The sequence below is a fragment of the Beta vulgaris genome, chromosome 1, assembly GCF_026745355.1.
Source record: "Beta vulgaris subsp. vulgaris cultivar EL10 chromosome 1, EL10.2, whole genome shotgun sequence".
NCBI classification, from domain to species: Eukaryota; Viridiplantae; Streptophyta; class Magnoliopsida; order Caryophyllales; family Amaranthaceae; genus Beta; species Beta vulgaris.
Window position 1 is genome coordinate 57269034 of NC_079202.1, and position 15520 is coordinate 57284553.

At 36.3% G+C, this 15520-nt stretch overlaps 2 protein-coding genes across 2 annotated transcripts; one reads left to right on the forward strand and one right to left on the reverse strand.

The window, feature by feature from the left end:
* The first annotated feature begins 190 nt into the window (after nt 1–190).
* LOC104888961 (cysteine protease RD19A) lies at nt 191–3508 on the forward strand. The gene is made up of 4 exons (XM_010674077.4): nt 191–800; nt 1591–1710; nt 2606–2852; nt 2960–3508. The coding sequence occupies exons 1-4, from the start codon at nt 321–323 to the stop codon at nt 3238–3240; spliced, it is 1128 nt and encodes a 375-aa protein (XP_010672379.1). The 5' UTR covers nt 191–320; the 3' UTR covers nt 3241–3508.
* A 636-nt stretch (nt 3509–4144) lies between these two features.
* Nucleotides 4145–15235, reverse strand: LOC104888955 (V-type proton ATPase subunit a3). The gene is made up of 18 exons (XM_010674072.4): nt 14774–15235; nt 13581–13625; nt 13004–13126; nt 12811–12918; nt 12506–12613; nt 12249–12422; nt 11835–11972; nt 10954–11061; nt 10673–10780; nt 10400–10548; nt 7427–7580; nt 6644–6804; nt 6355–6561; nt 6081–6264; nt 5912–5995; nt 5584–5777; nt 4914–4973; nt 4145–4820 (listed from the first exon to the last, which is right to left on the reverse strand). Exons 1-18 carry the CDS (start codon nt 14912–14914, stop codon nt 4616–4618), a joined length of 2451 nt encoding a protein of 816 aa, XP_010672374.1. The 5' UTR covers nt 14915–15235; the 3' UTR covers nt 4145–4615.
* Between the last annotated feature and the right edge of the window lie 285 nt (nt 15236–15520).

Genomic DNA, 15520 nt, shown 5'->3' on the forward strand with positions numbered 1-15520 from the left:
AAGTTTAAGATAGCGAACCCCCAATAAAAAAAGTTATCCTCTATTCAAAGAAAATATCAAAAGAAGATTAAAAAAATATCTGAAATCAGATTACTTGCACCAATCTCCTTCCCCCAACCTCCACTCCTACCTCTCAGTCTCTCTCTCCAATCACACACCATTCATTCTTTCAACACAAACACGTGTCACAATCTCACCGGCTTCACACTCTCCAACATCAACACCCCTAAATCCTCATCAACCCATACTATTAAACACCACAACCACAAGCAACAACAACAACTACTTCACCACCAAACCTTCCTTCTTCTTCTTCTTCAATGGCGTCGTCTTTCTCTCTCCTCACTTTCTCTCTCTTCATCATCCTCTCCCTCTCCTCCGCCATAGCCGATGATGACCTCCTCATTCGTCAAGTCACCACTGAAGATTCTTCTTCATCTTCATCTTCTCCAAACGACCTTCTTTTGAACGCTGATCATCATTTCTCTCTCTTCAAATCGAAGTTCAATAAGATTTACTCGTCTAAGGAAGAACATGATAATCGATTCTCGATTTTTAAGGCGAATCTACGCCGTGCGAGTCGTCATCAGACGCTTGATCCTTCGGCTGTTCACGGTGTTACGAAATTCTCTGATCTTACTCCCAGAGAGTTTAGACAAAAGTATCTTGGTCTTAATGGAGGTAAAAGGAAGTTGAAACTTCCGTCTGATGCTAATAAGGCTCCTGTTTTGCCTACTGATAGTCTTCCTGAGGATTTTGATTGGCGTGAACATGGCGCTGTTACTGAAGTCAAAGATCAGGTATATGATTTCTTATTTTTTTCATTAATTATGTTTTGTTTGCGTTGTTAGTTGACTCTAATTTGTTTTGTGAATTTGAAATTGTTGATTCACTTGATTGTGTTCTTGCGCTCTTAGTTGATATTAATTCGATTTGTGTATTTGTGAATTTGATGTCAAATATTTTGAGATTGAATTTTGTGTTTTCTTTTCTTGTTTCGAAATTATCTGCTGAGGAAATTAAGCTTGAAATTGTTATGTTTTTTCTTGTTGCGGAATTATGGTTATCTGCCTTACTAGGGTTTGTTTGTTATCGTTTGTGAGTTTTCAAAATTGACATGTTTAGTATAAGTATGATTAATTTATATTCATAAAACCAAAAATTGGAAATTTACCGTGATGTTGAATGGCTCCTAAGATTTTTTATTTAACCTTTGACGTTTTCTTTTTCTTTTCTATTTTTGGTGATGTGAAAGTTGTAATTATGAATGAGTTTAGTTTTGAATTGGAGAAGTGATTTTTCCATTTTGAAAGTGGTTATCCTGATATGATCGATTTTGACTTTTGAGATTGTTCACTGTTTTTTTACATTGAAAAAAATATATTAAACCAGTGCTCGTCAAAATCAAATTGAAGCAAGAAAACTGAAAATATGTTATTTTGTAGAATTAGTAACAAAATTTCTATAGTTTGTAGAAATGATTTAGCGAGGGTTATGCTTTGATGCTTGATGTTTTAACTTTTTTGGTTGAAAATAGAGTTATAGTACTAGTAATTTAATGTTGAAGTTATTTGTGTGGAAATATTTCAGGGTCAATGTGGATCTTGCTGGTCTTTTAGTACCACTGGAGCATTAGAAGGTGCTAATTATCTTGCAACCGGGAAACTAGTTAGTTTAAGCGAGCAACAGCTAGTTGATTGTGATCATGAGGTCAGTGTTTTTGCTGATTTTCTGAATTCAATTTCAGTTACAATTCTATTGGTTGCATATATGGTTGGATGTTAATTTTGTTGATATTGAACTTCATTGTGATTCGACGAAAATATAAGCTTATGATGTTAAAGATCTATCATTGTGGTCTTGCCTGTTGATAATGTTCTGGGTTAGGACTTATGAGTACTATTAAAGAGGATCTGTTCACTTACAAATTGTAATCCCACTTTTTTTAGGCAAAAGAAACAAAATAATGTTGGCCAAATGTACAAAATGGAAGTAACTAAAATACAAACTCAGTGGGGGTACATAAAAGCCAATAGACTGAACATAAGAAAGAAACAAAGGAGGCACCTTCTAAGAAGGATACTGTTGGATTGCATACTGATAATTTAAAGACAACTTTTGAAAAGTTTTGCTGAAGATTTGAAGGCATACCAATACCCTCCTCACAGGGTAATAACTTTATTGTTAGTGAAACCTAACATTTAGCATTGAATGTCCATATACGTGCACAGCCTACTTACCTGAAAAATACTGTTTTGGATTCTAATCTTTTATCATATAAACGTGCACCTTTTGTATCCTGTCATTTGTCGTTGATGTGCTCGTGCTTGTGGCATAGTTACTTTGAAGAAATCAGAGTCTGGTTATATATGGTCTTTCTAATACAAAATTTGTGGGTCGTCATATGTCACTGAACCCAAGTTGGGCATCTAATATAGGTTTGGGGCTATCATGGCATCCATGGGAGGGGGTGGGGGTGGGGGTGGGGAAACTGCTGACCTAGAGTTTCCTATCGATGCATATATGAAATGAGCATCTCTGCTCTAAAATCATGATCAAGGCTGGCTGTTTTTCTTACCCACCAATATTTGTTTTCTATTTGCAGTGTGATCCTGAAGAACGGAACTCATGTGACTCTGGCTGCAATGGTGGGTTGATGAATAATGCGTTTGAATACATACTCAAGTCTGGCGGTGTTCAGCGAGAGGAAGACTATCCTTACACTGGATCTGATCACGGTACCTGCAAATTTGACAAAAGCAAGGTTGCTGCAACAGTGGCCAACTTTAGTGTAGTCGCCCTTGATGAAGACCAAATAGCTGCCAATTTGGTGAAGAATGGTCCCCTTGCAGGTATACATTCAAGCTTGAATGTCTCATTACAATAGCATTCATCATTACGGTCAATCAATCAAATGTGAGATTATACTTAAGTGGTTGTTTTGTTTTGTTTGTTGCAGTGGGTATACATGCAGGTTACATGCAGACATATATTGGTGGGGTTTCTTGCCCATTGGTTTGCTTGAGGAGTTTGGACCATGGCGTGGTGTTGGTTGGCTACGGGTCTGCTGGCTACGCTCCCATAAGATTCAAGGAAAAGCCATATTGGATCATTAAGAATTCCTGGGGCCCTAACTGGGGAGATCAAGGTTATTACAAGATCTGTCGTGGCCACAATGTTTGTGGCGTGGATTCCATGGTCTCGACTGTTGCTGCTGTGAACATTCACGCTACCCAGTAAAGTTGAAGTGGCTATGTTGGTGTTGTCGATTAGGTTATTGGACAACACCCGTTGTAAATACCAAAGATGAATTTGCTGCAGTTACAGTAAAATGTGTTGAAACTCTCTATTTAAAGTTCAGTACTCAGAGAAGCTTTCGAGCTTTGAGTAACTTATTAGGAAACAGAACTCCTCAAGTATTTTTTTTTTGAGAGTATGTAACTAATACTTGTTCTAGTATTATTGTGTTCAGCACATGATTATATTACTTTGCTGTTGTTTGGATGCATCTGCTTTGGACATATATCCTTCTACAACATTTACAAAATGAAAAGTATGTACGATATTAATGCATGCCTAGAGATCTTAGGACTTAGGAGGAGTGGTTTATGTCCACAAATTAAACGCGATCCGTAGAAAAGATTGATCCAAATCTGGGAAAACAAAATTCCAATTTGAATGAATGAGGCTATCTAAATTCTAGAGTGGATAAATTCTTGTGCAAAGATCCGAGAAATCTAAATCCGAACTTGATTACTATTGCCACCTCATGAACTAGTACAATAAAATAAATTCTACCTCTATTTTTTAAAAAATTGCACCATTTCGTTTTTGGTAATATTAATAAACTTTGTTAAGCTATTTTGCATTATCAAATTTTCGTAATTCGTACTTATATGCAATTAGAGATATTGACGTTCAAAAAAGCGTATCGGCAAACATGAAATACGAAATGGTGCAATAAAAAAACAGAGGAGGTATGTTTTGAACTTTGATATTTGTGATCTTGAGTAGCGAATGTGATTCAAGTCCTACCCGAGCCAAAATCTGGAAATAAAATATGAAATTGGTTAAGGATGGATTATATATGAAGTTAGGAATCCGATCTAATCCGACCTTATTGCCATTTCAATGGACAATGAAGTTGAATAAAGAATCACAAATGTATTGTATTTGATAAATGGTAGTGTTTACAAAATCATAGTATACATATCTTAACAAGTCTCCAATGGAGCTAACAGCTAACAACTATAACACTTTACAAAACCAAGCTTCTTCAATTGTGCAAATGCAATAACAAATTTCTCTTTTTTTTTCTTGCTACATCTATAATATGAATTTTCATTGTTACATGTAGTAATCAAATGTTACATGTATAGACAACTACAGACACGTACTGTATATGGAGAATTTCCAGTATGCTTGGTTCGTGTATGTGTGATTCCACCCAGTGATGTCAATGTATATAATCTGCAACCAGCATTAATCAGGATGGCAGTTGGCAAGCAAATGTCCACTATCTCAAATGTAGACTACTACACAAGACGCAAAGCCAGCCGACGCAAAAGTGTGTAGGTATGAACTGAATCAAGTATGTACTAGCACTCTAGCAGCATCACTCATCTTCTTCGTCAAGGCTGGCAAATGAATATGGTTGAAATTTGTAACCATCTCCCTCAAAGAACTTGTTCTGAAATTCCACCCAGTGAAGTCGCATAGCATGCAGGAATGCACTAAGACTTTCCATCAACAAAAGCACACCAACAGTGGCAGATATGAAAACAATTACGCCGATGGCGAGGATGAATATGTTGTTATACCTAGAATCATGACATGAACTAGTAATCTGAATGTTCTCATTATAGAAAACAGGATCATATATAAATAGAAGTATTATAGTATAAGAATCTTACCGCCATGTCAGAAGCAGCACTTTATCAAAAAAGACACTTGAGAGTTCTGAATGTGCAAGACTGCAAAAGAGTAATATAAGTCAAATAAGACCAGCTGTAGATCCCAAACTGCAAAGTAACTAGAGCAGTGGAGTCATTGTTGATAAGCAAAAACTGCTAAGTAGTAAAGCAGGTGCGGTATCATCAATTATGTTTAGCAGCTTCAGAGTACAAGCTCTAAGAAACAACAGATTATATAGAACTTATATAGAAGACTTTGGCAGCGATTTCCACCAGAGATACTACAGCTATGTCCGCTGCTGCTAATATTGCAAACAGAAGCAAAGGCCTCCAAGATAATCCTCTATCCTACAATAAGACCCCACATGACTAATTGACTATATCTGGATGTCCCCAAAAAAAATCTCCATTTTCCTTATACACTTAAAGTCAATGGTTTTATTTTTACGCCCCCCCTTTTTCTATTTTCACCACATCAACCCTTTACTCTTTATCACTACACTATTTCTTACTTTTTTCCCCTCTCAATCCACTTTCAATTAGTTTATCTACAAGCAATGACTATTCTAAACATGGAGTCAAATAAATGAAAATTTAGAACGAGTATTAGTCAATGAGCCAAAGTCAATAAAGTAAAATTTGGAAGGAATATCAATCAATTATCACCTACCTGAGTGCCCATAGCCGTAAATATGAAGCTGTATTTGACACTGCTCCAAGCACAAATTCTATTGAGTGTATGAGTTGGTGAATAAAAACTTCACTAAATTCAAATTCACCATGCCCATGTGAATCATGCTCCATCTCAAAATCCAAGGAATCATCAGCATCATCAAGAAGTGCATACGTGCGCCCTCGGTGCCGCTGAGGGGGAAAAAAACTATGTCATATCACAGGGATCACCATTGGCAGTGAAGATCGACGTTATTACGATGCACACAAAATTGACAGAAAAAAGGCACTAAATAAATCATTGACAAGATGTAGATTTGGCATACTTCTTCATATTGCTTCTTCAGAATAAAAGGTTTCGGAAATAGCATCCATGGTACAGAGATAAGGGCCAAAAAGAGCAACAGAATCTGCCAAAACCAGGCAAAGAATGTCAGAAGTCATGTCTAGCAGTCTTCTCGAAGAACAATAATGAAAGAAGGAAAGCAGGAGTACCTGAAGCAATTTCTGACCGAAAAATAACTGATTTTCCCCAAGGTCATCAGTAGGACTAAGGAACATGTATATTAGTATATGATAAAGATCAGCTTTAGAGCCAGAACACCATTTGACAATAATGAGAAGTGAAAGATAGCCAAATAAACTGTTTAAAAATATCATCTGGGGAACAAATTGATACCTGGACAAGCAGTTTTCACAAGTGATGTTAGCACAATCAACATAATCCGAAGAATGTCAACGCAAAATTATAACTCATAATTTCATTTACCAGATATTCAGATCATTTTTGAAGAACTTTGCATTAAAATAGCTCAAAATGATTCCAAGGTTCATGTGTGCCACTCCAAAAAGTATTGACATTTTCATCTTCAAAGAGTTCAGGAATGGCAACTCACTACGGCTGCCATGCCATACAGGATCCACCCCAAATGGGTAAGTATCACGTACTTTTATTACTCCAGCTGTTGAAGCATCCCTGCCACAAAGAAAGTACTAATACATCTATTACTGAGGATTAAAAGAAAGAAAAGCACAGTGCAGAAGGTCAGTGTTGGTACCGGCATGAAAGTTCACGGCATGCATAGGCAGAGGATCCAAATAGCTCAAATGGGAGTGAAAAGAATTCGTTATAAATCAATCCCGTATATATAGAAAACAAAGCCATCATCAAAATTAAATATCGACCATCAAATGCCATCTGCATTATATCTCCAAGTTTCTGCTTGCAAGAAAAGCAAAAACAAAACCAATCCATCAGCAAGCAGCACAAGAAGGCAATTTGTAAGGTTATCTGGCAAAAAGCATAAACAATCAAAGAGGGATGTTGAAGCCAAGCTTTTCTCAATCATATTGTCTGTTAAACTTAATAAGTAAATCCCATTAGAAACATGTCACTACTCACTACGGCAAGCCAGGTGATAAAGTTATAGTATAAAACTTCTTAGCAAACCTTGCTATGGTGAAGAAGCTCAAAGCAGTAATAGAGACTAATTCCAATTTCATAAAGGCTAGTTCCAATTTACCCAAAATCTAACACAACAATCATCAGTCCGTCATAATCCATAGCTAAAGAATAATGGAGCTTCATTTCCACTATTCAAAATGGAGAAAGATAGGGGACTGGGAACCATAAACCCTGATTACCCCAACTCTTGGGTCAGACAGTCTGACCGGGAAAGTTTGGTCCACCCAGGTATTAGTTAGAATAAAAACATTACATCAAAGCAAAATAGGTAGAAAGTCGCCCAATTGCTGGTCTTAAGGCTTTAAGGATAGATTAGCAGAAAGTTCCAGAACTTCAACTGATTAAGGTTGTAACACAAACAAGGGAAGCATCATACCTGATTGGAAAACTTCTTTTCCCTCAAGATCAAGTATAATGTTGCTAAAAACAAACATATACCATGGCCCCAATCACCAAACATTACGGCAAAAAAGAAAGGGAATGTGATGATTGTGTATACACCGGGATTCGCTTCCTGGTACTTGGCAACCCTGTAATAGCAGAATCAGAGTATTATTCACCAAATTTGCTCAAGGATCAAGTTGTATTCATATGAAGATGAGAAGTAAACATCCAATTGCACAAAAGAGCACGTAGTTTAGTTGCTTCGAGTAACTACTTAAACTTGTTTTGCAACTTTTCGTACCGACAATTAATTCAAGATAGCCCTTCACACATGCATACTGATTTTACAGGAAATAACTGTAGGATAAATGTAACAGAAGTATATTTCACATGACAAAGAAATTCTTAAATTTCACGCACTTATCTCTCAAGAATCACGAACTTAAGACTTAAGTTTTTGGAGAAGTCAATGGTCAATTATGACAAGATTTCACATTAAGTTGGTTTGGATATGTCAAACGAGAACCACGTGACTGATGCACAAGCTAGGAGGCTTCGAGTGGCAAAGTGATGATATTGTAAAGAATAGGGGAAAGGCCTAAGAAAACTTGGATAAGGGTGATTGAGAGCGATATGAATCTACATGGGATTGAGAAATATATGGCATTGGATAGGGAGGGGTGGAGGGGAAGAGTCTATGTTGGTGACACAATTTGACTTTACAATTGTTCTTTTACGGTCCTACTTCACTCCTTGTGCTTATGTTTCTCCTAAACCATTTTTGTGTATTCTTCTTTAGAGGTTTTCTCAAACCTTTCCATTTGTCTTCTTCACATTCGGTTTTCTCTATTTACCCTTTTTTTATGAACTTTCTCAATTTTTTTTTATATCCCCAAATTCTAGTTTGTGCATTACACCTCATTTGATTTCTTCTTCCTTTTGTCCACTCTCGTCCTCTTTCCTCACTTTCACATTATCATTTTTCTTTCTTTACTCTATTTAACTTATTACTTCACTTTTATTATTTCATTTGCCACGGAATCGATTTCTTATGACAATTCATGTAAACTGATCCCAAATGATAATGGAGTAACGCTTTATTGTTGTTGGTGTTGTCGTATCATTCTTAGGCCCCTCATCTAAATCATTTATGCTCTCTTTCAGTTTCTTCCAAAATCTCCATAATCCCAACTCTCCACTGACCTTACAGGTGCATCATTAGGTCAACATCTCACATGCCCAAAGTATCATAAGTTGTTGAACTTGTTCTCTCGAATCATATCCCCAATATCAGCGACTCCAACTATTTATCAAATATCTTCATCCTGAATGTTACCTCTTAACAAAACTCTCATTACCCCCATTTTTCTAATATGATCCTTCCTAAATGCCCAGCACTCTGACCCGCTAAAAAAAAATCTTTTAACCTTAGGGAAACACTGCAGTCGTACGATATCCACTTGCTCCTCTCCAATTGAGCCAACTTGACTATATCCAGTTAGCTACCAAGTATATGTTAATATCTCCATTCCTGAGTAAAATTGTCTTAAGGTACTTCGAACACTCCCTTATGTCATCATCCAATGTTTTTACATCCTCGCTACACTTCCTATCATTACTAATATTACACTTGATGTACTTGTTTTCTTAGACTTAGCTTATACCCTCCAGATTCTAAAGACTGTCTCCATCTCTCAAATTTTGCATAATCTCAACTCAGGTTTGTCCACCAATACATCATACACCACGAAATTCCATTCCAAACAGGCCATGTTAGTTTGTCTATTACTATTGCAAACATAAAAGGACAAACTGCATATATATAGCATAATCCTATCCTGATAGAAATCATACGTCACTCCTCCACAAGTCATGATTTTTTTTTGTGAGTCTCGATACATATCATTACCAAGTCATTATATTTACGGAGTATATCCTTATTTGACATTACTCACCAAAGTACGTCTCTCAGTAACTATCATAAGCCTTCATTAGATTGGTGAGGATCACGTCCAAATCTTCTTTCCTGACCCAATAATAGTTCATCCTCTGTCACACAAGATGTATGGCTTCTATGGTAGATCGTCCCAACATATATGGTATACAAGTCAAGTATATCTCTAAATCCAAAATATATATGGTCGACTAAACACAACAAATTCTAAGTAAAATTTATTCTGAAAAGGAAGAAAAGGTTTCACTAAACAAGATAAGAAGATGCAACACCTTTTCAACTCGAGTATATCTCTAAGTGAGTAGTTCAAGCTTATGAGAATAAGAAGTATTCAAGTCTACCTACGTCACCGACCACAAGGTATAAATTTTGCTTACCTCACCTTCCGTTAAACGGTAAAACCTTCCTGCTAAAAGGAGGGCCAAGGGGAAAAAGGCAAATGCTGAGAAGAAAATTACAGAGAATAGTACTGAAAATATCCTAGTATCTAGAAGGGCAAATCTGTCATTTCCTAGTAATTCTGTTAGTAGCAGGTATGAGGTGTAATATAAGTCAGCTGTAGTGAGACTGAGAGAGAACTCAAAGAAGGTAGCAGAAAAGTAGTGAGAGAAAAGAATCATTGGGAGAGCTCTCAACCTCTCGAATGTTGAGAACAGTATAGTGTTGGTTTGTTGATCAATAGTAACACAATCTTATCCCCCTTGCTCCTAAATTGCTTGTTTTTCAGTCTTTTTCTGAATTCATAGCAATCCTTCCACTGGACAGTGAATCCTTTTCCACTACCTGGCTTAACTCCAGGCCTTAGTCAGGAACTAGGTGGGTTAAAAGGCTATTCCTAACCTACCAAAAGATAAATATAGAGAACTTGTGAGCATTGATGCTAAATGCAAAGCCATTGGAGTTGGAGATCAAAATCAGCAACAAACTACCAAGGATATCAAAATTTTCAACAAACTTGTAACATAGTGTCATTGCAAGTTTTCGAAATTTGCAGGCAGTAACACAACTCACCCGTACGCATTCACAATATCTTGAAATGCACTAGTGAATTTGTTTGTCCGGAAATAAGTTGGTGGCGATTCCTTTGTCGGAAGAATATGAAATATTGATCCAACTTGCGAATTGCTTTCGAATGTTGCCCGTTGTAGTGTATTTTGAATCTGTGAGGTTGATTGTAGACCAGTCAAATTACAATACAATTTGTCTTAAGGACACAGCCTTGTGAAGAGCTGATTTCAACACTTTATCATCATAGCTTGAACAATGACATTGATCAATTCTGACCTCTTTTGTTGAAAAAACCGGACACCAACCTTCTGCGACAAGGCACTTCTTCGTCACATCCATACTGAGCATATTCAAAGTGTGATATATGGATTTCTCCTTCTTAACCTTATAGATATACCAAAAAATATCAAAAAAAAAAAAAGAAGATTCATTGCATGAATGTAGGTCAATGAAACAAATATTTTACTAAGGACGACAAAAGTAGCATCAGGATGAATAAAGGAAAAGAGGGGAAACTAACATAAAGCTATGAACTGGAGGCTCAATCAAATACTAACCAAATGGTGCCATTCTTCAATATGCGATCCAATTGTACTTAAGACATTGTCACGGTGCACATGACCAACATCTACAGTAGTCTTTAGCTCAGCCAATCTTGCAGTGACCTACAAATGAAATTGTTGATGACTCAATAGTTATCTTAAAGATTCACTTAAATTAACCCAACATTCAAATTGTCATTATTATCAGTTTACAAAAATTCTCATAGCTGCAATATGTGGCACAAGCAAACAAATGCCCTTAACACCTTCTTGAACGTTGAGTCTCCATCAGAGGTGGACCCACATAGGTCCTTACATGTGATGTAGCTACCTCTATGTGTTTCTAAAATAGTAAACTTCATTTGGTCTACAAACTTAGGCCTTCTCATATATTTTGTCTCTCTTTCTGAAATCCTACCAGGCTCCCTCCCACATAACTGCTAGATGTAGCTACCTATTTGTGTTTCTAGAAAAATTAACTTCATCTGGTCCACAAACTTAGTCCCTCGCATATATTTTCTCCCTACTTCCAAGATGCCCCCAGGCCCCCACCCCAGCATAATGAAACTTCTCTGGAAGATACAAACTAAAAGGGGGGGGGGGGGGGATCAACCTAATATAGAGGGCAATTAGACGTTGAGCATTGCTTTGAAAGTACAGATATTGTAATTGTAGATTGCTTGGTTTTAATTAGTTGATTCTAGTTGATGTACACTTCTCTAACATAAAACCTCACATCAAATGGAGTATGTAGTCAAAATCTTTCCTCCCATAAAAACCTGGCTAGAACTTCCAATACAACCAAGCATCAATGTCCATGACCACCTAAAAGTGTTCCAGCAGAAATTATAATATAAAAAAACCTAGCCAATGTTGCATCTAAAAGAAAGTAATACCTCTTCTGTAATCTGCTGTTGTTTTTCCGGGTCATCAGAGAAAGAGTAACAATTTGCTCCAAAAGCTTCACATATTTTTACTATTTTGTTTCTTGCCCTATCTCCAGAGTAGAAGATCACAAACACATTTTTCTCTACCTGCAAGGTCATATAATCCAGACAGAGAATCTTTGTTAAAGAAAAGCTGAAATCCTGAATGAACAACAACTTAGTGCAAACTGCAAAGTATGAAGACAATCAAGAAGTGTGCTTCCTGTGGCCGACTTGTTTGCAACTTTATTCACTTTGTCAAAATAAAGAAAAAGCTAGTGTATTACATGGATAACAAATTAACAATCACCTTCATTTTCCACTTCTAGTTTGATAAGAGATGTAAAAGAGAAGTACTAATATCTTAACAGCTATCATATTCACCTTTTGGCTTGATGCAGGGTCGACAACAGGATATTCGAGTACTGCTTGTTTCAGAAAAACATTTCCTCTAGTTGCCCGAAAAAGAATCCTCTCAAATGCCATTGCTTTTTCTCTAGGGACCAGACCACTGATGAACCCAAGTCTAACTTGTTTTGATGGATCTACCATCATTTCCTGAACATAAGCAAAAGTTGGTACGTTCCAGAATATTAAGAAGATCATAATCTAAAATATAAAGTGATGCCAAAGAATTTTACTTGTTCTCGTAATAAGGGACTATCCATTGATCTTTCACCCAAGTGACGTGCTTCGTTTTCTGCATTTAAAGCTGCTGTGCTAAAAGCTGAATTAAAAAACTCTGCAGCCTGAAAAAAGTAACAAAGTTCGATGAATTTCTCATTATAGGCACGGATTCCTTAAAAAAATGTTAAGCTACACTTTGTTGGCAGAGGTGAGGGTAGCGAGAAGCAAAGATCAGCATATAGTAGATGCAAATCAGTGTAAATGTGATCTAATGAGTCATCAAAGTGCACAAGGATCAGCCAACAAAAGATGAACTTACCTTTAGCAACACCAACTTATATTCTATTAGCTCATTGTATGAATGTTCTAGTTTTTCACTATTTGCATTCATCTCTAGAAGCTCAGCCTCGAGTTCACCAAGCTTCACCTGGATGTAAAGGTGAGAAGTTAATCCCTAGAAGCGGAAGCCATATAAAGAAAGGGAAGAGAAAAAAAAACCAGATTAAGCATACCTCTAATACATCTAAATGTACATCGTCTCTGGAAAGAATTCTTGTTGAGGGCAGTAAACCAGCTTTTGTCATTTGCTCCTTGAAAAATCTTATCTTGCGAGCCATTTCCTCACATCTTTTTATCTAAATCAATGAACAAAATAAAGAATTTAAAGTAAAAGGAAGAAAGACAACAAAGAAATCGTCACCAATGGTTAATCAAAACTTGCTAGTTATAAAATACAGATTCAGGAACTATACGTCGACTTGAGTTGGGCTGATAGGCTTTTCAAAGACCTTAATTTTAACAAACATCACTATCATTGATAAATGAGCTATACTGACATATAGAGCTACATTATTTTCAGGCCTAGACTCAAGACTTGATACTTGATCCTGATGATGTAGCTATCATCATCAGGAAGGACTAACGGGTAAGGAACAGAGAAGACCTTATAACATTGCAGAATAACGCCAAATACTCTAAAAGAGATATTCACTCTGAAAATCATGCATAGAAGGAAATACTAACAAGCATTTCACAGATACATGCATACTGATATCTAAAGCATGTAATGAAATAGAGATCAGAATGTACCTGAGCAGCATAAGTTCTCTGGAACGGGCTCTTTTCAGCATTGAGCTGAAACAGAAGCAAACAGGAAGAGTAAGAAAGAATATCACACTACAATATTATTCCAAACCACAACTTAAATACATAATTTTGGGGGGCTAGGTAAGGTGAATTATATAACTAATCTAAGCTGTTAAGGATCCCCCAATTTAGCCATTAGTGGGTCATACTCATGCCCCTTGAAAATAGAGGAGAGAAAACGGGAATTTCATCCACAAATGGCCTCAGTAGGCTTTCATCCCAAGACCTCCAAGTCATGAGATACAAGGTACTAGTGCTTGAATACACAAGAATGAAAAGCAGAACAAGAATTCCCAGTACGATAGAAACAATGTTGATCATATATCCCTCAAGTCCTAAAGATCTAAGTATGGCAACCTCATTATACTCCCAAAAAGAGATGGCAACAGGGCAAGACAACACATTTTTTGATAATGGCAATAAGTGTGATGCTATGTCAAAAGAAATCGAATATGATTCACATTAATTTGGATTTTATATCCCACTTTCTCCACCCCTAAAAAAAAAAAAGCAAAATAGAACTCCATGCTGAAACAAGTAATTTCTTGTTCATTGACCCATGTCATTCCGCAGCCTTCTCTTCAGTACGCGAACAACTTCTCAAATAAGGAGGATAACATAACCAATCACTCAACTTATAAAGTCAGATCAGCCAAAACTATTACGCTCCAATTCAATAAACTCCATTGGTCCAGGCCAAAAAAACTGAAGTAAATGCAAGCTTTTCATCCAATGTAAACTTCCATATTCTCCTTCCGACAAACTTTAACCCAATTCAATTCATAGGATCCTCTAATCTAACAATCTGTCGGAAAAAACTAAAACAACAAATGCAGCCCCTAATCAGTCATAATTAGCCTTGTAAAATCCGAGCAAACATTCCACAATACAATATGATAAACCAAATGTCATAAACCAAAATCAATATACACCTAATCAGAAACTCCGCGAAATATGCCACATTATACTTGATTTAAAGATCTTTCATCAACAATGAAAATGCACCACATGATCCGCAACCTACCAACTCCTAACAACTCTAAAAACCGAATCAAAAGCACAGCATTATTCGAATTCTTTACAATTTCATAAATAAACAGAAATTATATTTAAAAAAAGGAAAAAAAAAAACATACATCTCTGAATTGGAAAAGGGAGAGATCGCCTAATTTAGAAATGGTACGATGCGCAGATTCAATCGGAATAATCAATTGCACCAACTGCATTTCTTCTGATCTCATGAGATCCATCGTCGGCCAACATCTTCTTTCCGACATATTTTTCTCTCTCCAAAAGAATCGAAAATCGAAACCCTAATTTCAGAAATATTTTCAGCTATGAAATTTCAAATTTCCATAGCTTTAAAGCGATTAAAATCAATCACATAACATAAACTTTTAGATCTCCTTCTACTATAGTTTAATTTCTTATTTTGACGATGGACCGACCAATGGAAAAAGAAAAATGTGTGTGCTTGATAAAAATATGCCAAAGTTTGGAATAAAAGCATGAAAGCTTTATTTAAGTTACAAGTTTGAACTTGACGAAACCAGTACGATTTGCAGACAGACTGAGAGCGCGAAGCAACCATGTACTTTCCACTCACTATTTTTATATTTTATTATTTTTCAATGCCCGCCGACATTCTTTTTACTAACGTATTTTTGGTTTAAGTTTATGATATACTAAGATCAACTTTAATGGTAAATCAAAATGAAAATTGGTTTAGAGTGTTACATAGATTTTTCTAGCTAACTCCAATTTTAGTCAAAACTTTCCAAATGGTTAGCCAATATGATTAGGTCCCACTTTAAGTAAGATAGTTTTTTTTTTAGAGAAGAGTATAGACATTGTTCACCAAAATTCTCACATGGGCCCACAAT